Below are 25,395 nucleotides of genomic sequence, written 5' to 3' on the forward strand. Positions count from 1 at the left end.
TGAGTCAGCTCTCCAGCCCCTGTTGGAAATTTTGAGATTCAAAGTAAAACCCAGTAGCCATGTGCTACTACAAGATTAAAGACCATAGATTATTTTTTTTAAAAAGCCCAGAAAAATGCTATAAGAATTCAGGTGACTAGTACTTGCCGGGGGAATGCAACGGCTAATAGGGTAGTCACAGTACAAGTACAGAATATACGTGTAAAATATTCTCAGAGAGAATGTCAACATGCTCAGGATAGGTTTAAATAGAAGGTGAGAGAAGACATCTAACACAGTTTGAGAACATGTTTCCAAGGTGATACTAGAAAATCCATCAATAGGGGACTTTACTAAAGTCATTTTGCCAAGAGTCTATGGGAAAGAGAGCTTGCTGAGATTTTTATAAATCTTATAAAAATTGCATCTAAGGTGCACTTCAGATGTCCAGGCAAGTAAGGGTTTGAGCAGTTAGCTGAGGTGAGAGCAGAGGCTACATGTGTGAAGAAATTTTTATCTATGTAGGGGAAGAAATAAACAAGACTGTTGAAGAGACACATGATGAGATAATTCTTTCTAGGTAAATAAAACATTTCTGCCCATCCTGAGAAGGTCCACTCTTTTCATTTGATACTTCCCTGTTTAATACTTCAAATACACTCCTATGAAAAATGTGATTTCATAAAAGATAAAAATCAGAGAAGAATAAGCTTGATGTTCTAAATTAGCATGTCATTAATTAACCACTTACTGACTTTCATCTGCATAATAAAAGTCATACATTTCCTAAAGTTGGGAACCAATCTTACTTTCCAGAAACACATACACAGGTAATGCTCAGAGTCAGGCAGGCCTAAGCATCCTTCACCTGAAAGGTCTGGAGACCAGAAGTATTTCAGATGTTCATCGATTTTAGAATACTTGAATCCACATCACAGGAAATCTCAGTTTCAGTCCCACATTTAGACACAAAATTGTTGTGTGTTGCACTCACACCTGACACACAAAGCTCAAAGGTAATTCTGCACCATATTTCCAGTGTGCCTGTACTTTCGGCTGCAACATCTCCATGAGGTTGGGTGTTGAACTGTCCATCTGTGACATCATATCAGTGCTCAAAAAAGTTCCTACTTTGGAGCCTTTCCGCCTCAAGATATTTCTCATTAGGGATAATGTATCTGGTTTCTTAAGCAGCCATATTTATCTGCTAACACTTGACAACACTGTCCAACTGAGGCAGTGTGCTCTTAAAAGCCCCGCTCTCGGCCAGCTTCTTCTGCTGGCGTCTGTTACCTCTCTGTCCAGCTGGGACGACGTGGTCGTGATCACACCGGTAGTGGGATGCATAGTGAATAAGGTGGGTGGGGAAGGCCGCTGCTCCAGGATGGAGTACCTCAGCCGAGTGTGCATCGTGTCGGGCTCATCCTTGTCAGTCGCACAGACCTCCCCCACGACAGAACCTGCAGAGGAAAGACTCCTGCTCAGTTTCCAAGCCCTCATGCAACCTCTGTCGCTTATTTCACTCTTTCCCGCCCACTTCAGGAGACCTTCTGGAGCACTTTATTACAGATTAGCATCACGGCTCTTATAAGTTAATTGATAGATGCATAAAATGACACTTCCTTTTAAATATGCTCACGTTCTAATATTTTGGGGATCTGGTGACCTCCGCATCTATTTTTACCATATTTTTCATGTGGGCTCCTATAAATGAGTACGATATCCCTCTGTAAATTTTGAACTTCTACTGAGATTTTCTATTTATTCCTAAGTTCTTTTTCTATTTGCAGGCCTGTGCTTAAATTAACCATTTGAAACAATTCTTTCTAAAAATTTTATTGGTTCGGTCAAATATTCCTAAGGGAGTTCCCCAAAATTGCAGCCTGATATTCAATTTTTTGCCTAAAACTAACAAGACTGAGAAAATCTTTGTATCGTTCTCAGTGACTCCTGATCATGCGCAGAATACTGCCTCCCAATTATTCTTTTGGACTTCAGCAGACACGTCTCCGAATGCTGGGTGACTTCACCTACAGATGAGGCATTTCATTCACTCTCAGAGAGATAGAATTTATTTCTTGAGGCAGGCAGATGCATGGAGTCTGCTTGACAATCTGGTCTACAGACAATCCATTTACTGGAGAAGAGACTAAGAAACTGCAGTTTTTCAAATGAGGAAACTAGTGGAAGAGAGGAAACCTCCTCCTCCTCATGCCCACGTTTATGCCACCACAGTGGGCTGTTTTCCTGTGGCCACAGAGAGGCTCTGTTTATGAACCAAAGCCCATCCAGGCTGTCCTGTATCATAGGTGTGGCTACTTACCAACTGCACTGCTTTCCAAGACGGTGAAACTGTATAGCGTCTTTGTAAAAATCGGGTAGTTATCATTCTCGTCCTCTACCTTAATGATGAGGGTCAGTGGGTACTCTGGGGTATACCCGTCTGGAGTCGTCGCAAATGCTGTCAGCTGCAAATTAAGTCAGGCAAGAGTGAAAACTATCGTGGGGTAAACATTTTGTGCACTGTGAAGATGTGTCTTTGCCAAGGCGCCTTCTGATTGGTTTAATAAGGAGCTGACTGACCAGCGGCTAGGGGACAGAGAAGTCTCAGGGAAGAAGCAAGGGGAGTCGCCAGCCTGACAAAGAGGAAGCAGGACATGCAGGAGGCATGGTAAAAGACACAAGTCATGTAGATTGAGAGAAATGGGTTAAGTTAAAGAGCTGGTTAGGAACAAGCCTAAGTGAAGGCTGTTTTCGTAGTTAATAAGTCTACATGTCAGTGTTTTTTTTTTAATGAGCTGTCAACCTAAAGAATAATCCATCTACAGAAAATAACCATATTTTGTTTTTGTGATGCCATGGATGAATTTCAGGGTCAAGCATGCTCCCTCCCCTGAACTACACCCTCAGCAGCCTGCAAACGATGCTTTAAAGTGTGCCTGCCTGAAGAGTGCATTGGCTCTCATCTGGAGACTGCTTCTCCCACTGTAGCTGCTTCGGGGTGCAGACATGACTGTCATGTGGAGAGACACACCGGATTTCCTGTTGACACTGACCTACTATTCTAATATGCATGGTTTTAATTTCCTCACCGTTGCTGTATGTCATCCGCTAGTACCATACTTTCTATTATTATTTACCAAAAACGTTAATTTTTATGTCCTATTATTTTAGTCACATAGATTTTTAAGTACAACTATCGGATATTTCTTAATTCCCACTACAAATTCTGGGCACAATTAACTGGGACATTACTTTACTTTCTGTTAGTGTTTTAGGTTGCATTTACATTAACATTTCCTATGAATGTTTTCATTTGAAAAGCAGGGGTTAGAAAGAACAAATGTGTGGCTACAGATGTTTTATGAAGGTCTCTAGCAGGCCTGCGCACGGCAAACACAGCCAAACATGACAAACATGGCCTTTGCTAAAAACTGTTAGGTGGCATTCCTAAAGCTAGCCCCCAAAGTCCATTCCCTTATTTGATCACTGACTCATTCCTGAGACAGAACACCATGATCCAACCATCAAAATTCATTATGTGGCTAACACGTCCCATCAGGATTTACCTACTACTCACCCTAGCACAGACTCCCCATCTTCTCCTGAAAAGCCCACTCCTGCAGAAACACCTGCTGCCTTCTGTCTACTTCTGCCCAATCCAGAGGCAGGTATGCCCCACACACACACACATGCTTGCCCCTTGGGGGTAATAAATCTCCTTTGTGCTGAGAATATGGTGCCTCAATGTGTCCTGTATGCTCTCTAGGGCGCCAGCCTCCCTTACTATTTATTCCTTTTAATTTTATAACGCACATTGCAAATCTCATCAGCTTTATAACAACTATCATAGAAACAGCAGAACATTATGGATACTTAGAAAGCCACACGACAGCAATCCTAAGCTTACACACAGAGCTCAGAGCTTGCACGTCTATGCAGTTAGTCTGGTGTCCTTGTGAAGAAAGAATGAACTCATTCAAAACTGTGTAAAATAAAGGAAAATGAGATAAGTAAGACGAACAAGTCCTGCTGGGAAATCAAGCCAGCATGAGGTCAGGTTTTTACAGCGGAAGGGATATTTCTGTTGGAATACATTGCTAGCTGGTGAGAGGTCGAAGTCTGCCATAGCCTGGCAGTTTTCTCTGAGTTCCGCAATGTGGAAACTCCCTCCCTCCACAGCGAGGCTTCCTGCTCTCCACCTGCCCTTTTCTGGAGACTGTCCCTGGGCCTGAGGACTCACCTTATCTGAAAACTGTCTCTAAACCAGATGCTGGTTGATCTTTATCTTGACCCTTGGCACAGTCCTTTGCTAACAAGACTTGTGCTAAGGAGCTCTGCTATAGGGCCCTATTGCCACACACTAAGCCTTGTGATAGGAGAGTGCCACTCAATGCAAATTAGGGTTTGTCCCCAGGCTCCCTAGTTGTCCATATCCCATATACTCTGGAATATAGAAGAGCTGATGCACTGAAATCTGTCTCCCACGGGACTGTCTCCATTCCTGATCACAGGCCGCATACAAAGCTCTCTGTTGCCCCTTTTGCCTGTTTCCCCTCTTGATCTGGTGGCCAAGAGGCTGAGGGGGAAAGAGGACCCCCACATACGCCCACAGGGGAAATCCACAGAGCATCTGAAAGACTGAGTGGGCTTTGCTAAGGGCTTCCCACCCTCCTCGTCTCTCTGCGATCAATTCTCCCACTGCCAAGGGCTGGGGTTCAGCTAACTGCTGAGCCTCCCTTGGCTCCTGTGGCATCCATATTCCACAAAGAGTTTCTCTACCAAACAAATGGGCTGCCAAAGTCTTTACCCCTTTGGAAAAAATAAAACATAAAACCAAGAATAACCTAACAGAATTGAATTTTATTTATTTCATTTAATTTGTTTGTTTCAGGTCAATTCATTTGTAGCCAGAGCACCAATGAAAACCTCAGGGAAAACAGAAAAGTAGGTAAATCAAAAGGGAACAACACCGTGGCTGAGATTCATAACTGCTCTGCTGGCCAGTTTTATGTCAACACAGGCTGGAGTCCTCTGAAAAGAGGGGACCCCAGTTTAAGAAAATGCCTCCATAAAATTGGGCTGTGGGTAAGTCTGTAGAGCATTTTCTTAAATTGGTGGTTGATGGGGGAGGGCCCAGCCCACTGCAGGTGGAACAATCCTGGTGGGATAGCATTCTGGCATCTATAAGAAAGCAAGCTGAGCAAGCTATGATGTGCAAGGCAGTAATCACCTCTTCTCCATGGCCTCTGCATCACCTCCTGCTCCAGGTTCCCGTCTGCTTGAGTTCCTATCCTATCCAGACATCCATCAGTGATGGACTATTGTGGGGAAGCATTTGCTAAATAAACCCTTTCCTCCCCAGCTAGTCTGGTCACAGTGTTTCATCACAGTGATAGAAACCCAAACTAAGACACCTGTTAATACAACACATGGTCTTTATACCTTACCTCAAAGGACTCATACTGTTCACGATCGACAGGACCAGTGCAATAGAGGTTTCCAGTATCTCTTTCCACATAAAATAACTTTAAAGGTTCTCTATCAACTCCTGGGCCTCTGATGGAATAGTATATGGTGTAGTTTTGAGCCGTATCGGATTGGATCTAGAGAATAGATATTGTAAGCGTGAGACAGATCTTTATTTCAGCAGAAACTGGCACGAGCATTTTTATGCTATCACACTGCTAGTTACTAGAGTAAGCAATAGTCCCCTCTCTTATTCAGTATTAGAAAAAAATGTAGCAGCAGAATAAGGAATTATGACTGGAAATTTTCAAAAACAAGATATTTGCAAAATCCTATAGCAGAATGCTATTTTTCAAATCAACGACTATTGTGAAGACTGAGCATTGCATACATGAACCAAACACTTGGGACTTGTCTGTGTTAGAAAATATAGCAATACAAGAGTGAATGATTATCTATTGACAGGCTATTTAAGTTCTGAGATTAATTTGTATTTGGCAAAGTATTTTAAAAACATTTTGTCAGCCGGGCGGTGGTGGCGCACGCCTTTAATCCCAGCACTCGGGAGGCAGAGGCAGGCGGATCTCTGTGAGTTCGAGGCTGGGCTGGACCGATAGCCTCCAAAACAATACAGAGAAACCCTGTCTCGAAAAACCAAAAAAAAATAAAAATAAAAAAATAAAAACATTTTGTCAGCTATGCTGGCATATGCCTGTAGTCCCAGCACAGGGAAAGCAGAGACGACAGAACTAGAAAAGTAGCGCAAGGCTACAGAACACGGACCTGTCTAAGTGGACGAGACACACTCTGGAAGACAAACATCACGTTTTCTCTTGTTTATGAGCCCAGACTGTATACATACACATTTGTGTGTGTGTGTATATGCATGTGTGTATATATGTATATATTTCTGTGTATGTATGTGTGTGTATATATACACACTAACCCTATCCATATATATGTACATATACATATAAAATGTATGTAACCATTTATATATGGCATGAAAGAAGAGGGCTGGAGGAAGCAGACTGGTGGGAGAGGAAAGGGAGGAAGAAGTTAGCGGACGGGATTGAACGCGGCAAAAGTACACGTATGTCTGAAAGGGCCTGTCCTTGTGAAGCATAGCAGTGAATAAATTGAGTACAAACTGAGCTACATGGTAAAGCCGAACCTCAGACTGGGAGTAGGGGAAGCTCCCTGCTCTTGCAGAAGACCGGTTTGGTTTCCAGCTCCCACAGCCATCCATAACTCGAATTCCAGGGGATCTGATGTCCTTGTCCGCACGCCACCCAGGACTATACGTGAGGGATTCACCTCAATTCGCATAGGCACACACACACAGACTTAAGACAAATAAAAATCGCTGTGCACACACACACAGACATTAGACAAATCACTGTTTGAAAAGACACCGACTTGGTAGGTGGGGAAGATGAAAAGGAGCACAGGGCAGTCGGGGTGAGTACGAGCAAAGTGCAATGATCGATGTAAGTGACAGAACAGCGAACTCACTGTGTGCGCTCGTCTACAACCCAATTTCAAACTAGGAGGACGGGAAGAAACAGGCTTGGGAGTAACCACTACAAAGCCCGTCTTTCTCCTTCAGTTCTGCAATTTCAATCTTTACTGAGGCATACATTTTTGGAATTTATAGGCTGTGCCCAGCCTATGTGATACACTTGTTGACTAGGGGGAAAAATTCAAGAAACATGCTTTAAATGCTAGATGAACTTTACAGTTCTCATAGATTGCTTTTGCATGACTAAAGCTGAAAAATGTGTACTCATCTGCTAAGAAATACTCCCACATAAATGTTGAAGCATGACACTTAAACCTTCCATTCAGATGCTCACATGCAACTACTTTACATCTTTTTAATTACTAAGGATTCAACCAAGGTCTTGAGCAAAACAGGCAAGAATTTTAAGATACATTTCCAGCACTTACACAACCATTTTTAAATAACTATTAATATTTTTTTGAAAATGGAAAGGACAAATCTTAGCAGCCAAAATAAACTGTACCTGCTGAAGAAACAATGGGAAGGGACCCAAAGAATTCTCTAGCATGGAACAGGGGATAGGAGCCCATCTTCTCTTGGCACGGCTGAGGACTTTATCTTTGTGCAGTTTTTTATTTAGTACCTGGATTTAGAAGACAAAAAAAGGGTAAACCGTAATTATTAAAGTCAATGAGGACTTTGTTCCCAGACATTAGAGCTGATACATTTGTCTCTTGTCATGAAGATTGGCTAGGGAGGTGTCAAACCATGGTAGTGCTTCAAAACCAAACTAATCTTCAACACTGCAGAAACAAAAATGATAAGAGCAAAGAATACGACTTGCTGTTGTTGTTATGCAAGTGTCCTCTTGAGGAAATACCTTGGTGGAGACATGGAAGAAAGAGAGATGGGCTAGAAGGACAGATGCAACACTGAAAAGCAAATTCCCGCTGCCACGTTGTCATGCAAGAGCACAAGAGCATGGGGATGCAATGACAATGACAATGACGGGGATGGCTTCATTCCCGCATTTACCTCAAGCACAGTCCACTCACCAGCAACTAGGCAAAGCCAGGGCACCAACAGAGATCTGTCAGAACGAAGAGAGAAATGTGGTAACAGTGCTCAGACTTCACTGAAGAATGGCCAGGGACTGAGGAGAGGTTGCTTTGACCGTTGGTGTCATAATCAGTGGGCACATACATGGTCCAAACCTTCTCCCTTGTTATCTCCCTTCTAAGACTACAAGCCATGCCAACGACGCAGGATTGGCGAGACGTTAAAGGGGAGGCAAAGGAGGAAAGCTGTAGCTGTGTCCGGGAGTCTGAGCCTCCTGATAGTCAGAGCCATTTGAGGTTAAGCACCTCAAAGCCACAGTTAGATTGCTCCTGTTGTATTAGAAACTGAGGCACAAAGGCATTCTCCCATTCATGTGCCCTAACACCAGGTCTCCATCCTCCATGGCCTGACATACCATTTTATAACTTGCACTGCACTTGATTCGGCCCCTTCTCTCTCTCTCTCTCTCTCTCTCTCTCTCTCTCTCTCTCTCTCTCTCTCTCTCTCTCTCTCTCTCTCTCTCTCTCTCACACACACACACACACACACACACACACTCCATTTGTGGGATTTTCTAGAGGATCACACAAAGAAAATTCCTAAACATCAATGTGGTTCATCATAACTCGACACCAAAAAAGGGTCACCATTCCCACAAAATGTGCTACCCATCTTATGAATATTTACAAAACTTCTTCAAGATCCACAACACAGAATTCATGGCAGCACAAGCCAATGTCTCTGTGGGGTGTTCGTTTGCTTGCCTCAGATTGGCTAAATAAACATTTGCTTTAACTATGTCTTTTGGCTGAATTCTTTTCTTGAGAAAGACAAGACCCAGAGACCCTGTTAACAATAATACACTTGAGGGTAAAAGTTTTAAGCAAGAGGTAGAGTATCCAAACTTGTTTTTGGAAATCCATTTGAAAAATTAAAAAGTGTCTCTTGTGTCCTATCTCAAGTTCTCAGTGTAGCTTATCCCAAATGAGAGGGATGACAAGTTGTAATGACATGTGTTGCACAGCCAAGCCTCCCTCCTTCACTAGACACTGTTGACCCACAGCTTTCATTCCCCTCCCACCCAAACCACCCCAAGTCTTCTCCGGTTCCACGTCTTCCTTCGGTCAGTTAACCCCAAAGACACAGCTCCATTACACTTCCCGCATACCATCTCATTTACCTCTAAATGGACAGATAGCTCTCTTTCTTCTTGGCTGTCTGAGTTGAAAAGCCATATAGTAAAGCTTCTTTGGCCGGAGGACAAAACAACAGAATTGGTTGTGTACACAGAACCATCTTCTAAAACTTGGAAATCAGGATCACTCGGATGAATGAGATTTGCTGATTTAAGACAGTCCTTCAGGTTCACTGAGGAAATAACAGCAGTTACTTTAGCAACACAGAATTCAAAAGTAAATACAGTACTCACATGGGGGAGGGGCAAAACACTTAAACCACATTCCTAGAGGAATATTTAGTATTTTAAAATCATATATGGTTCAGGTCCTCCCTAAAGACACGTATTGCTTCTAATGCTTATTTTACACCTGTTTAAAGAGATATTTCTCCTGAAACAAAGGCATGTGAGCTACAGCATCTGAGCATTTGACACAGCACTAAAAAGATTTTTCTTAACTACAATTCGCTGTTAGATACTATAGTTATTGAATTGAAATACTACTGAAGTCTACATTAAATGAAAAATAGTTAACGTATTATGGTCACATTGGGTTGATTTCTTCTTCCCTATACAACTAAGTCTTACAAAGAATCGACAGGCCAGTAAATATAAGGGGGTTAAATCTGTTGCCCTATGTTACTATGTATGTGTATACATGTGCATACAAATACACACACACACTTAATAAATTACATAAAATAAAAATTGACCGATGAAAACAAGTACATGGGGCTAAAGACATAGCTCAGGGCAGATTGTTTGCTTAACTCGGGTTTGATGCCCAGCACACATACATAAATAAATAAATAAATAAATAAATAAATAAATAAATAAGGTGAAAGCAAAATGCAGTAAGATAGCAAAACATTTACTGATAAAAATCCAAACACAATATTGTCAAACCAAAGAAATACTTTCAATATTACTTCTCAAATTCTTAGATACATATTTATCATATGAATATATCATCCAGGCAATATAAATGTCAAAAATTATGTTATTATTTGAACTTAATCTTTTTATCTTGTTTGGGTTCAAAGTGAACAGTGCCATCATTTTTAACACACGTTTTTCAATAAAGATATATTAAAACGTGTGTTAAAAATGATGGCACTGTTCACTTTGAACTATTAATCATGAATCCCTCATGGTCCTAAATGTCACAGTGACTTTAACAAAGCACACCACATTAGGATGTATCACACACTCCAGCTGCCCTTTACCTCGGCCAACAAACTTCTCAGCAGGTAGTTCAGAGGGGACCTGAAGGATCACTTCTTTACACGCATCACAGGCAAGTACAAGGATCTAGAACAAACAAATTAGTGTCACACACTCACAGGTCCTAATGAATAGAGTTTACCTAAGTCTCAATTACATAGTAATATCCATTTAATTACATAAAAGAAACATTAAATACTTAAATATATATATAGTTATACAAAATTTATTTGACTTAAAGTAACAAAATAAGAACTATGTATTAGAGTAAGAAACCAGAAATATATGAAAGAGATGGATCAAAGGGTACCATGTCCCCATGGCTCCCTTCTTTACAAGGCACTTTATACGCAGGGACCCATATTCTTTCTCAGGATTGTTTTTATTTTGTAAAATGAATTTACTAGTGCCTCACTGACTGGGACAGCAGAGTGAGGATCCCCCAGTTCCATGTGGAAGACTGTACCAAACACACATAAGAAAGAGAAAAACATAAAGTCACCATTCCAGCACACTATTTCCACAAATGTTCACTATCCCAGAAGCTATGGAACCAAAGCAATAATCTGTTGAACCCAACCTGGGTACCATTACTGAAAGACACTGTGGCTGCAAGGAAGGGGTGGGCAAGGTCTAGGTATGAGTTTACACAAACATGGGACCCTATTCTGAGGATATACCGTCTCACTGACAGCTAAAGCCATTGTAGCAAACACTCGACGTCACATACTTTAAACGATTTAGTGATCTACGGGGAGCCAATTCCAATTGATCACGCATATGGAAACCCAAATTTGATTCTGTTGTGAACTTTTTCTGCGGGTGCTTCTGAAAGATGTATGCTCCATTTTCTTCATTTCACCCAAATGGTTGACCAAAAGCAAGGAAACCAACCAGCACCATGCTGCTAAGTATGATGTCCTTTAACATAAACTAGATTTGGATGAAAATTTTCATTTGCAATCTATCTTAAAGCACCGGGACTTATCCAATTTAAACTATATAGAAGAGATCGAACAACACAGATATTACATTTCATTTATGAAATTGAAATACCCCTGCCAAAAAAAAGACTTCAACTAAAAGAAGGGAATTTTCACAGGCTGCCTAGTCAAGGGAGGAGGGACACAGCCACATGTTTCAGGGCTGTGGCTCAAGGAGACTGACAAATAATATCTCATTCACTCAGCCAACACTTATCCACTCAACCGACAGCCGGGGACAAGGAGGTGCTAGGCTGAGTCACAGGCTCCAGCAGCGAGCAAAGCAAAGACCTTGCCCTCAACAGATCACATTGCAATGCGCCAATGAACAAATAGACAAGTGCACGAATGTCACATCCCGCCAGGACAGACAGCAGTCCTGGGAGAAATAAAGCAGAGACAGATGATAGAGAAGGCTGGAGTCTAGATGAACTGAGGGAAAAACCAGTTCCATACTTAAAGAACAGCCTGGAACATACTAATTAGGATGCAAAATGTCATGGTGGGAAATGCGGGTTTTGTTCCAAGTGCAAAAGGAAGCAATGGTGCGTGAAGCTGCAGAGTGGCCTTGTCTGGTGTTCACAAGCAGTCAGTCAGCTGACTACATGACAAGACAGCAGACGCATGGGAACAGGAGCCAGGACAGCAACTGCAACGGTGTAGCAGTGTTCTAAGGTAGAGTCATGCCACTTGCTCGGAAGTCTTAGTAGTAGAAGAGTTAAATGGTCCAAACAAGAACTGGCCAAGAATTGGAAACCGTGTCCCTGATATTCATTCATTCATACCCTCAACAAATTTCATTGAAAGTCTGTACATAGTACACACCTAGCAGGAAACATGACCTGCATGAAAATTGAACCCCAGGATAAGACATATTTACAAGCTCAATAGGGTATGGAAATGCCACGGCACGGAAGTACAGGCTGGTAGAGGAGAGCAGGGAGAGCCAGCCTCATCCAGGAACCAGATGAGATTAACTGAGGAGTGGCCATGAGTCAGTCATGATAGGAGAAGGATAGAAACCTAAACAGAAATCTATTGTACAGTGATTCTCAGCCCGTGGGTTTCATTCACTTTAGGAGGTCGAATGACATTTGTACAGGGGTCGCTTAAGAAAACTTGAGAACATGGGTATTTACTTTACAGTTCATCACATCACAATTGCAAAAGTACAGCTATGAAGCAGCAGCAAAAATAATTTTATGGTCGGGGGGGTCATCACAACATGAGGAACTGTGTTAAAGGGTCACAGCATTGGAAGGGTTGAGAACCACTGCTGTAGTGACTGACACATGTAGCACAAGGAGAAAAAGAATTAAGGTGGTTCTGAAGAGAAAGTGTAGAACACTTTATGAACAATGTCAACAACCTATGTGCACTTCCTCTCACACATTCCAAGGAGCTGCTATGGTTTACAAGTGAGCTGCGATCCCAAAGGCATGCTTTCTGGGCACTACATCCAATCATTGAGATAGGATGGTGTGGGCTTGACTTGATCAATCGCTATAAATGAATGTCTCATTTAGTGGCATTGTGAGGATGTACTGGAAAGTCTGCGTGGGCTCCTGATTCACCTAAGGAGGTCACTGGATGTGAGTCTGGGAATGGTGGAGCCTGTCCTCAGCCTTCCTGTTTCCTTTTGGCTTAATGTTTGCCAAGACATAAACAGCTTCCATTCACCATGACCTTCATCCATGATGTCTCTGCCTTACGTGAGACTAAAAGCAAAGGTATCAGTCATGGACTAAAGCTTTAAAAGTTCTGAGCCAGAAAACATTTTCTTTAACATCTTTTTTTGTCAGGTGTTTCTCAAAGCACTGTAAAATAGTGACCAGCACTCACACACACACACACACACACACACACACACACACACACACACACACACACGATTTGTCTGCAGGTTTCTACTACAGCTTGGTAAGTCTGAACGCTATGGAGAAACAAATCGGGGGAAAGAACTTTCATTTCATTGAAGACGTGTAAGAAAACTCAAAGAATGTCATGAGAAAACTAACTAGCAACCATGAGTAACAAGATTCTGAAACATCATACGGCATCAAAGAACTGACGAAAGTAGCAAAGAATTGAAGGGTGTGGTCTGCAGGTAAGACTGAATCACAGACAACAGGAAAGAAGAGTCAGAACTAACTTCTGACCTGCTGAGATTGGCTCTGGTTTCTCGTCCTCAATAGAGAGGGAGGGAAATGAAACACGGGAGGCACCTACAATGTACAGAAAGCTACTCTCCGTTGCACCTTCAATAAGAGACAGAGCCACTGTGAATGTGGCCTTTGCATAGCCCTGGGATCCACATTCAAATCCATGGCTTGAGAAAAAGAATCTCTTGAATATTATTAGCACAATGCCACAGGGAAAGCATGGAGGCAGCCCCACTGGGGTGGTTCCTCCTCCGTGGGTTGAGTGGACAAACACCCCTGTGTATGTCTATGAAGACATTTCCAAGAGGTTTAAGTAAGAGAGAAGACCCATCCCAAGGGTAGGGGTGCAGGACTGAGCAAAAAGGAGGAAGTAGGCTGAGTGCCAGCACCCACGGGCTCCACTTCCAGAAGCCTTGCTCTTGCCACGACGTTCCCACCAAGAGACCATAGCCTCAAACTAGAGCCAAAATAAACTCTTCTCTTAATTGCTTCTAGTCAGGTGTTTGTTCACAGCAACCAGAAAATTAGATGATATCATTACTAAACCCAGAAACATAGTAAGTTTTCCAAGGTCACCGTAGGTTCTTTAAAAGTCACATTGAAAAATATCCTAGACAAAAGAGCTAGGGTTTGCCAAGAGGGATGAATATCTCTATTTGCATTCGCTTTGACTCTACCTACAAAACTGGAGCAAACCAATCAATGAATTACCATAAGAGAAGCAGCGGCTAAAACACAGTTATCCTACTCTTCCTGTCCATAAATAAAACTAGTAGTATATTATAAAGGGAATTGTTTTCTAAAGCAACGAAATGTGTGAAAATGCCAGGGAGTAAATTCGGTACTGTGCCTACAAGGTTGACTGCTGTCTGCTTCCCGACCGTGGGCACCATGCTCCTCTACTACAAGTTCCCCATAAAAGACCTGCCTATTTCAGAAAAACCTAAACACATTTCTGCAAAGCAGATAGGTGGATTTACACAGAAAGAAAAGTGGGTCTACCCGCAGTAAGAAAAATCAGCAACGTACATACATTAATCCTAAATTAAACTACATCTTTATGATCCCCATAAAATTTCAACACAGTATTTCCTGGAGCTAAATGAAATGAATCAAAAGGTCACAGGAAAAACTATGAAAAAGAGCAACAGAGGTAAATGTAGATGTTAAAAGCACATAAAGTCCTATTAAATAAGCAAGACTATGTATCAGTATGTGGATGCAAAAGTATTAGCTACATGATTTATGAAGGACAAACGCCATGACTGCCTGCACCTGCTCTATTTACAGTCCACAAAGGACATACACAACATTTGTCACTAATGATTTGTTAGTTTTCTATTCATCACATTCTTTTCTACGAAGCATGTTGTCAAACACCTTTAAGTATGAAAAGGTATTTTAATGTTAGTTTTAACTCACTTTTCCTTATTTTTATATTTTATATTTTAATGATCTTTTTTTACTTCGAGAATTTGTCTTTTCCTTGTTCATACTAGAATTTTTCTTCCCAACTTATAAGAACATTTTAGTGTATTACAACTGGCCTTTAAAATGGCTTATGCTGCTATTTTTGGTTTCGCTTGGTTTTATTTTTTGGTTTTTTTACTTTGGGAATTCTGTTTGCTTTTATATTGTTGCTTTTCTCAACTTAAAAAAGTTGAAATTTGGGTCATAGATAGGCTTTCTTACCTGAAAATGTATAGGACTCATCACATTTCTCCTATATCCACATGGTGTCACCTTGCATTTTAATAGTTCATCTATGTGAAATTTCCTGTGGTGTGTTGCATAAAGTATTGGTTCAGTTTTATCTTTTGCAAAACTTCTCCCTAGCTCAAGTAGCCTCAAAGTCAATTTCAATAATTCTTACAATCCTTAAAGATGCTACACAGTGTTTCTCAACATTCCTAATGTTGTGGCCCTTTAACACAGTTCATGTTGTGGTAACTCGCAACCATAAAACCATTCTCATTGCTATTTCGTTACTGTAATTTTGCTATAGTGATGAAACATAATGTAGATATCTGTGTTTTGGGGTTGATTTAGTTTTGTGACCCACAAGTTGAGAACCACTGATGTAACATGACATCAACTATTAAATAGCTTTTTGTCTAGCCCTATACAACCTATTTGTAGAGGACAACATCTCCAAAATCACAATCACAATCACTGCCTTTGTATTGGATGGCACTTCTATCCGTAAATATGCCTGTTCATGTGTGACGATCATATAGCTAGGTTTATCCACATTATTAGCAAGAGCAAAAACCAACAGCAGAAGCTACAGCTACCAGCAAAGAGACCCATGCAGTATCTTTGAAGATGAACTTATTTTGACAATAAAGGATTAAGAGTAGTAATGAGGCGAAAGAAGCTTCTAGACGTTTCCATGAGGAGCGAGGCACACAGGAGTTTTACATACTGAAATATCTGGCACCAAAAGAAAAAACATTACTTTGGCATATTATAAGTGGCATGCTACAGAGCATGTGTGTAGAAATATAAAGGTTTGTATTTTAAAGGTAATGACTGAAACAGCAATATGAATTTAGGATAATGTGATATTTTAAAGCATAAAGCAGATGAAATTCCCTGGGCAGGGAGGGAGCGGGGCGGGGGCGGGGGGGGAGTATATGTATGTCCATTCCAAGAAACAAGACTTAAAACAAGGCTCCCATGGGAAATTAGCATTTGCAAGTAAGAAAAACAGTGGTCAAACAGACAGAAGTAGTAAACAGAAGGCAGTGGCCAGGGCATGGGACAGGGGAAGAGGAGAGTCCACGGCTTAACAGCTTTACAGTTTCTGTTGCATAACACACAAGCGTCCACATGGCTGTTGTTCAGCATTGCGTTTGTAGTTAATTTTCTCTTACTGAACACTTATAACCCTGTCAACAGGGAAGATCTCATGCTATGCCTTTAGCTCATACATGGAAAACAAAGGGGGGTGAGGGATGAAGAAACGGGGTAAGGAGTCAGATTCTGGGGATCAGAGAGTTTTTTCTAAGGTGTTCATTTCCAGAACAAAGAATCAATCATAGCGTAGAATTATGTGAAGAACAGAACACCCCTCTTGAACTTGTCAAGGGAGATCTTAGAAGGCTGTGGAGAACAAAGCACCATTGGGGCATTCAGGAAGAAAGTTCCAGTGGTTAAGGCACTGTGGGGTGGGGCAGTACTCGGAAGTGGAGAGGAGCTGACTTGTGGAATGTCAAGGGATTACCTGGGTGTGTGGGAAATAAGAGATGTGAAGGGAGCCGCACCCCCCCCCCAAAAAGGTATTCTTCTGTAGACCTGGCACTTCTCACACCCTTCTGAGGCTGGCAAAGCTCTGTTCACATGCACCCCACTGGAGCCTAGAGCTACTTGAGGGAACTCACACTACACTGTCCAGTAACCAGAACAACCCATCCCTGCCCCACCCAGCCCCCAATCCTGGACTCTGAAGTGAAGAGAGATCGGGAGTGAGGGCTATACTTCAGCCTATTCACCCACAGCAGTCACTTCTCTTTAAAGGGTCTGAGGCATGTGCCTTTAGGTGTGTGGGTTTGCACTGGGCAATGCTATACCACAAAGTTAACTAACCATGCCTTTTCTTTCAAAGAATAAGGCCCTGCAGTAAGAAAGGAAGTGGCAACTTCCCTCACTAGATACCAACCAAAGTTCATTCTTTGTCATCAGCAGCATATTTTGTAACCATTATTTGCCCTAGGCTGTTTCTTCAGCCATAAAATCTTGATCGTGAGGTACCTATCCCTAGCTGTGTTCATGAATTGCCCCTGGGAATTGTGATCAAAAGTTTAAAGTCCACTCATTCCTTGGAACTGACTTTCTAAATCCAGTAATCAACCACGTTTTTAATAACTAAAAAACTCAGGAATTCCCTTGTAAAAAGAGTCCAGGAATAATGGAAGACACCATAACCGTTCAGACCCCTCACTTACTTACACACACACACACACACACACACACACACACACACACACACACACACAGGGTTCGCAGACTTCCTTCTTGGACAGCTTGAGCCTACCTCTGCAGGCTAAGAGCTAAAAGACACTACCAAGTTGGTGGCTCTTTCGCACCTAGCAAAGTGAATCTTTCCTTGGCCAAGGGACCCATATAAAACTACAATCTGGGGCTTTCTTATCCCAGACTCCCCAAAGGCCTACTCCCCAGGGTGCAGGCTTCTGGCTTTTTTTTTTTTTTTTTTTTTTTCCTGTACTGTGTCAAATAAAGCTGCTGTTCTGGCTCCCACCTCAGACAGGGCTTGAGAGGTCCTGGCTGCTTTTTTCTTAATGTTCACATTTCAGAGATTTAAAGGATCAGTGATCACCTCTCATTTCAGAGATTTAGGGGATCAATGATCACCTCTGTTTGCCCATTTTCTCTCTCTCTCTCTCTCTCTCTCTCTCTCTCTCTCTCTCTCTCTCTCTCTCTCTCTCTCTCTCTCTATCTCTCTATCTCTCCCTATCTCTCCCCTTCATTTCTCTCTCTCCTTCATCTCAACTCTCACTTTTCTCTCGAATCCCAACCCTAGCCCACAACCCACAAGAGAAACAAGTCCTTTTTTGGACCCCAAGGACACCACACTGGCTTTTGGTGTCGCCCCCCTGGGCAGCTGGCCTCAGTCAAGGAAGACGGATATCCAGGACTCCGGGGACCTGCTCCAGACTCGGCAAAGCCCCGGCGCACCCCGCTCTACCCAGGGAACCCCGAGGCCAGGGTTTGGGCTGGGCGTTCGCGATCCGCCCGCCCCCATCTCCAGCCGCGCGCGTACCTATTACAGCTGGCGGCCACACTCCCTCCCCTGCGGGACCTTGGAGCCCGGGTCTCTCAGCTTCCTGTCGCCCTCCCTCACCTCCAACAACTGCAGTTTAAGGCATCGCGAGGCCCGGCGACCCCACCTAGGCCAGCCGCCCGGCCCCGATGTCCCTCTCTCCCCGTCCCCGGGATGGTCCCCGAGCTCACCGCCAGGGTCAGTAGGTGCGGAAGGCCAAGGGTTGGACTCCGCGAGCGCGTAGCTCCGGCCGCCGCCATGGCCAGCCCAAAGGACAGGTCGCTGCCCCGCACCCGCTGCGCAGAGGTGGCGCTTTTCTCGAGCTTGTCGGATGCTCCCGCCTCGGTCCCGAGGGGCTTTTCCTCTGGCCGAGGGTGGAGCTCCAGGCAAGTCCAAAAGACTCCAATTGGCCACTCCTTGTTATTAGTCTTGTGTCTTCATGGCTTTAAGAACTCAGCCTGTGGGAACTTCCTCTCACCGCCACCCTTTCACCTGTACTAGGTGTTTCTTGCCAGCAGCCGAGCCACCTATATGTCCCTTGTCACCCCCACACACCCACCCCGCCCCGGTGTCCGTCTGGCAGGATTAGTAGGTGGCCCAGCCCAGCAGAAGCCCTGACTATACTAAGAGTCACAAGAGAGTTCTGGCCCTGGCTCCGCCCAAGGCACTACCTACTGCTGGTGGAGGTCCCTGCCCTGGGGGTCACTCCCAGACCCCCAACTGCCCTGGATCAACTGGCTGAGTTGCTCACTGCTGCCTGAGGTCAGCCTGATAAGAGGTGGACTCAAGGAAACTCTATTGTGCAAAACAGAGTCAGACAGACAGACGGTAAATACGGTCCAGAATTTATATAGATCAACTGTGACACAGGTTCTATAATTTAGGGGGCAAAGGAAAGAGAAGCAGGTGGAGAGGGAGGAAGGCAAGTGGGAAGGAGGGAGGAAGGAAGGGAGGGAGGGAGGGAGGGAGGGAGGGAGGGAGGGAGGGAGGAGAGAGGGAGAGAGGGAGGAAAGGAGGATAACAAAACCAAAGTTACTTCAGAAAACACATCAACTAAGGCCCAGCCATCAGCTAAATGTGGGCTACTGATTTTCTCTAAGAACCTTGTCATATATGAACATGTTTTCTTGTGATTTTTCTCCTGAGCATCTCCCACATGGGAGTCCCGGGCATCCTGGCACCAATTGCTTTTCACTGTGTATCATCAGGATTAGAGTTCATGGTGAAAAGTGAAGAACGGGAGTTAGCTTTCTGGCTTGTCATGCACTTAAGCCCATGAATTACACTTAAGCAGCACTTAACCAGGAAGACTGAGCTCCAGAGTTGTGTGCTTTGCACTCCTCGGAATGGGCTTTCTGACTCACCCTTCTGTACCTCTTCTCAAAGATGCCAGGGAAGTTTCACCAGAGAGAGAAACGTGTCCCTTCCCTGTTACCTGCTTTAAAGACAGTTGCAGAAAACAAGTTTGAAGACATGACCACAGCGCTCCATGCCAGTTCAATTGTTGACAGTGTTTGCTGCTACGAGCAGACCCAGAATGGTGGTCATGAATTTAATCACACGTTAAATTCAGTGTTGAGGTCTGATGGTAAATGCCTGCCCTGTTGTTATCTATTAATGAATACTACGTAAGTGAGTGTTCTGTTGTCTCCATGGCCATAAAATTATCAGCAATTGCTAGTAAAACTAAACCTAGGTCATGAGTCTGAGTGTCATGCTTTTGTTTTGTTACTTCTTGACCTTCATTCATGCTTGCCCAGTGATGATATCATGAATGCCAATCAACTCGTTGGTGATGGCATCACAGTGTGGAGCTCTAAGCTTTCCGGCATCACAGCTCTTAACAATAGGACATTACCAAACTCTTGCCTACCTCCAGCCTCCAATGCCTTTGGGATGGCTCATTGCCCTTCCTCATTCCAGAAAGGGATGAGAGAGCAAGCCATCTGACGGTTCATCTCAGAGATACCAGGTAACGGGAGCTTATAAAATGCCAGTTTTTATGTGTTCATGAAACTTGCTCAAGGGATTAGATAACATTTATATATTCTAAGTAAATGTTTCAGCTTACTGGATTAGACTAGCTGACCATTGTAAATCCCTCCAGTTTTGAAACGTCCTACGTGTGAAAGTGTGAGAGGAATAGACAGACATGACTTTTTGAGAATGTCATTGGGCTGTGAACACTAACTCTGCAGATTCATAGTTAATGGAAGACGGTGTAGAATGAACAACTGTATCGCAAGTGGCAGAAAGGAATTTTCAAGAGAAATGCAAATCTCTTCTTCCATGGCATGGAGGCCCCTCCGTTTTCAGGGCTCCCAGCCTCTCCCTTGTGCCACCATCCCATTTGCTCCCACTGCTCAAGGTCATTCTGGGAGCAACTCTGCCCCTCCTCTCTTGCATTATTCGCTAAACCCCTCTCAGTCCTCCCAATGACACACGAGGGAAGTCAAAAGAAATTTCTACCTCTCTCTGCTGCATTTCTCCTGCTAACATTCCTTTGCTCTCCTTTCTAGAAAAAGAAATCTTGAAGCAATTTGGTTTTAAGTTTGAGGTTTCTGTTTAACAGAGGTCACCACAGCAGTTCTTCAATGGGGGGGAAGACATGCTTTGTGATGCAAACAAACAAGACGTGTAACTAGATAGACTGGGGAGGGATCTCAAGCCACCTGCAGGAGTGTAACAGAGCTTCAAAGGACAAACGAACAGGAAAGGGACCAGGCATTTTAAGACAGAGGAATCTCAGAGGTTACCAATGTGTATTTCAAGAAGGCAGAGAACAGATGCTAAAATATTAAATTTCCTTTTGCCAAATAATTGTAAAAGCTGATGTTATGGATAATTTGAGAACCCTGATATAATTACAATTTTAAAAGAATGCTGAGCAGAGTAATTTAACAATGTACTCATTTCCTGTTGATAGAGCAGTCATTCTCTTATTGTGCAATTCCAAGAGATTTTCATTGGTTTTTTGTTGTTGTTGTGTGTGTGTTTTACAAAAGGTTGTTTGTTATGAGGATGTAGGGACAATCCACATCCCCATCTTCAGGAAGCAATAGATAAATGACATTGTTGATACCTCCCTTTGATCCACCAGGCTCCATATGCCATCATAAATGGTCCCTAAAAACAGAATTCGGTCAAATAGCCGATATAGAATATTTCTGGAATAAAGGTAAATATAAGTGAGCAAAAAATTTACAGCAATAGCATGTTTTTAGCAAAAAGATATAGACATTCTAACCTCCTCATGGAGGTAAGACATGAGTTAGAGAACTACATCTGTGCAAGGCAGGAGCAAGGGAAAAGTGCTAAGAAAGAGGAAGAGAAATTCGTGCATTAGACTATGTTTTCAGAGGAGTATTTTATGAGAAAATTGTTTTATGGGGAAATTGAATAGTTTATTGCTTTGTATTACATATTTTTTGTTAGTAGTAGAGACTTGTTTCTATCCTGTAGCCAGTAATAATAATGAAATTAACTATTAATAAGCCAAGTGAGTAGAGAAAATGTCAACATTGATCCAATGGGAGGAGCTAGAAGTCTTGGTGGTACATATAAACAGAACACATGTGTGGCTGTTATTTTGTCGCAAACAATCACATAATCAAGGGCATTCAACAGCACAGTCCAAATGATAAAGAGGCCAAATTTCCTTGAGGTAGGCCAGATTCAATTTGTCATAATCTATTAACAAAAGATGAAAATACTAAGTAACCTATGGAAACCAATGAAAATTCAAGCTTCAAATTAGGCAGGTCAATGGAGAGAAACTCAATGCAATTCCTCTAAAATCAGGAACAAGACAAGGCTGTCCACTCTCTCCATATCTCTTCAACATTGTACTTGAAGTTCTAGCTAGAGCAATAAGACAACAAAAGGAGATCAAGGGGATAAAAATAGGAAAAGAAGAAGTCAAGCTTTCACTATTTGCAGATGATATGATAGTTTACATAAGTGATCCGAAAAACTCCACAAGAGAACTACGAGAGCTGATAAACACCTTCAGCAAAGTGGCAGGATACAAGGTTAACTCAAAAAAATCAGTGGCCCTATTATATACAGATGATGAAGTGGCTGAGAAAGAAATCAGAGAAACATCACCCTTTACAATAGCCATAAATAGCATCAAATATCTGGAAATAATGTTAACCAAGGAAGTGAAAGACCTGTATATCAAGAACTTTGAGTCTTTAAAGAAAGAAATCAAAGAGGATACCAGAAAACGGAAAGAACTCCCATGCTCTTGGATTGGTATGGTCAACATAATAAAAATGGTAATCTTGCCAAAAGCAGTCTACAGACTCAATGCAATCTCTATCAAAATTCTTACACAATTCTTCACAGACCTTGAAAGAACAATAATCAACTTTATATGAAAAAACAAAAGGCCCAGGATAGCCAAAACAACCCTATACAATAAAGGAAATTCAGGAGGCATCACCATACCTGACTTCAAGCTCTATTATAGAGCTATAGTCCTGAAAACAGCTTGGTATTGGCACAAAAATAGACAGGTAGACCAATTGAATCGAATTGAAAACCCTGATTTAACCCATACACCTATGGACACTTGATTTTTGACAAAGAAGCTAAAACTATACAATGGAAAAAAGAAAGCATCTTCAACAAATGGTGCTGGCATAACTGGGTATTGGCATGCAGAAGACTGCAACCAGATCCATGTCTATCGCCTTGTACAAAACTTAAGTCCAAATGGATCAAAGATCTCAACATAAATCCAACCACACTGAAACTCTTAGAAGAGAAAGTGGGAGATACTCTTCAAGGAGTTGGTACAGGAGACCACTTCCTGAACATAACACCAGTGGCACAGACTCTGAGATCGACAATTAACAAATGGGACCTCCTGAAACTAAGAAGCTTCTGTAAGGCAAAGGACACAGTCCACAAGACAAAAAGGCAGTCCACAGAATGGGAAAAGATATTCCCTAATACAGCATCTGACAGAGGGCTAATCTCCAAAATTTACAAAGAACTCAAGAAACAAGTCTCCAAAACACCAAAGGATCCAATTAAAAGGTGGGGCACAGAACTAAATAGAGAATTCTCAATAGAAGAGGCTAAAACGACCAAGAGACACTTAAGAAAGTGCTCAACATCCTTAGCCATCAGGGAAATGCAAATCAAAACAACTTTGAGATAGCATCTTACTCCTGCCAGAATTGCTAAAATCAAAAACACTGAAGACAATTTATGCTGGAGAGGATGTGGAGAGAGGGGAACACTCCTCCACTGCTGGTGGGAGTGCCAACTCATGCAGCCACTTTGGAAATCGGTATGGAGATTCCTCAGAAAAATGGGAATCTACCACAAGACCCAGCAATTCCACTCTTAGGCATATATCCAAAAGATGCAAATTCATACAACACAGACATCTGCTCCACTATGTTCATAGCAGAATTATATGTAATAGGCAGAACATGGAAGCAACCTAGATGCCCCTCAACTGAAGAGTGGATAGAGAAAATGTGGTACATTTACACAATGGGGTATTACTCAGCAGAAAAAAAAAAACAATGGAATCTTGAAATTCTCAGGTAAATGGATGGCACTAGAAGAAACCATCCTGAGTGAGGTAACCCAGTCACAAAAAGACAAACATCATATATGGATGTTAGACATGGATCAGGATAGTGCTAGTCTGCACTTCCACTGATAGAGAGTCTGGGAAACATGAAAGAACCTAAAAGATATGCATGGTACCCCAAAGAAGAGGAATGAGGCAAGATCTTCTGAACAGATTGGGAACACGGCGAGGGGGAAAGGGGAGTGGGAGCTGGGAAGAAGAGAGGGGGGAGAAGAGAAAGAGAGAGTAGGTCATGGGGGAACAGGAAGGTCGACTGGGGGGGCTAGAATAGAGGGAAGAGGGAATCATAGGTTAGAAGACAGATCATGCACCATTGTGACCTCTAGTGATCTAAAGGGATGACACCAACTGGCAAGCTAAGCAATAGTGGAGAGACCACCTCGAATGCCTATTCCTGATAATGAACTTGATGTCTATAACCATCCGGGAGCCTTCATCCAGTGACTGATGGAAGCAGAGGCAAACACCCACAGTTAAACCCTGAACTGAATCCATGGAACCCAGTAACAGAGATAGGAGCGATGAGCAAATTGGCAAAGAATGGGCTGGCAAAACCAACAGAGACAGCTGACCTGAACAGGGGAGAGCTCTTGGACCCCAGGCCGACATCTGGGAGTCCAGCATGGGACTGATACAGACCCTCTGAGTGTGAGAGTCAGTGAGGAGGCCTGGGCAACCTATGGGGCCCTGGGCAGTGGATCAGTGTTTATCCCTGGAATACAAACACACTTCGTGTGTCCATAACACAAAGAGGGATGCTCTCTCAGCCTGGACTCTTAGGAAAGTTCCTGGACCCTGCCCTTAGTGAAATGACAGACTCTAGATATCCCCTATGTGGAAGGAAGTGGTGATAGGGTGGGAGGCTGGGGGCATGGTGGGGGGTGCGGGAGGAGGGGAGGGAGAGGGAACTGGGATTGACATGTGAAACAAGCTATTTAAAATTAAAATAATAAAAAAAAATTAGGCAGGTCAACCAAATCAGTAAATTGTAACATTTTATGTGAGGTGTACCAAGAACAACATTTCAAGTCACAAGTAGTAAATATCCATATGAAGATATTGGGCATAAAATATTTTATTTGCAGGTCTGTGTTGGCATATGCCTTTAATCCCAGCACTCAGAAGACAGAGAGAGGTGGATCTCTGTGAGTTGAAGGCCATCCTGGTCTACAGACCAAGTTCCAGGACAGAATCCAAAGCTGCAGAGAAACCTTTTCTTGAAAAAACAAAAAAAATTATTTACTGGAAAATGTACTTTAATAGAATGTAAAAAAAACCTTGATGACAAATGCCTGAAATGCTAACCAGCCACCCAGAAGACGCCACTAAATTCTGTGCCCAGTAGGAAATTATTCAGTAGATAGATTCTATAACCACTGCCTACCTGAGACTCTGTTATTCCTTAGGGCGTCTTAGGACAATTACAACATCATACCGATTC

At 42.7% G+C, this 25,395-nt stretch overlaps 1 protein-coding gene across 2 annotated transcripts in view; it reads right to left on the bottom strand.

Annotated features, from left to right (window-relative positions):
- Window positions 1-18,848, bottom strand: part of Dsc2 (desmocollin 2) — a 34,809-nt gene extending 15,961 nt beyond the window's left edge. Inside the window, exons 1-7 of one of the 2 annotated variants that reach the window (XM_013125088.3) lie at window positions 18,532-18,846; window positions 10,415-10,499; window positions 9,192-9,379; window positions 7,476-7,595; window positions 5,430-5,585; window positions 2,303-2,447; window positions 1,273-1,439 (exon numbers count right to left, since the gene is read on the bottom strand). In XM_013125088.3, coding sequence (XP_012980542.1) covers window positions 1,273-1,439; window positions 2,303-2,447; window positions 5,430-5,585; window positions 7,476-7,595; window positions 9,192-9,379; window positions 10,415-10,499; window positions 18,532-18,600 — 930 coding nt within the window. In that variant the 5' untranslated portion in view covers window positions 18,601-18,846. Of the gene's footprint in view, window positions 1-1,272; window positions 1,440-2,302; window positions 2,448-5,429; window positions 5,586-7,475; window positions 7,596-9,191; window positions 9,380-10,414; window positions 10,500-18,531 lie in introns of both variants that reach the window. The other variant, XM_013125096.3, reaches the window with a different exon arrangement.
- Window positions 18,849-25,395: the final 6,547 nt, after the last annotated feature.

The sequence above is a fragment of the Mesocricetus auratus genome, unplaced genomic scaffold (genome assembly GCF_017639785.1).
Source record: "Mesocricetus auratus isolate SY011 unplaced genomic scaffold, BCM_Maur_2.0 Super-Scaffold_100015, whole genome shotgun sequence".
Lineage (NCBI taxonomy): Eukaryota > Metazoa > Chordata > Mammalia > Rodentia > Cricetidae > Mesocricetus > Mesocricetus auratus.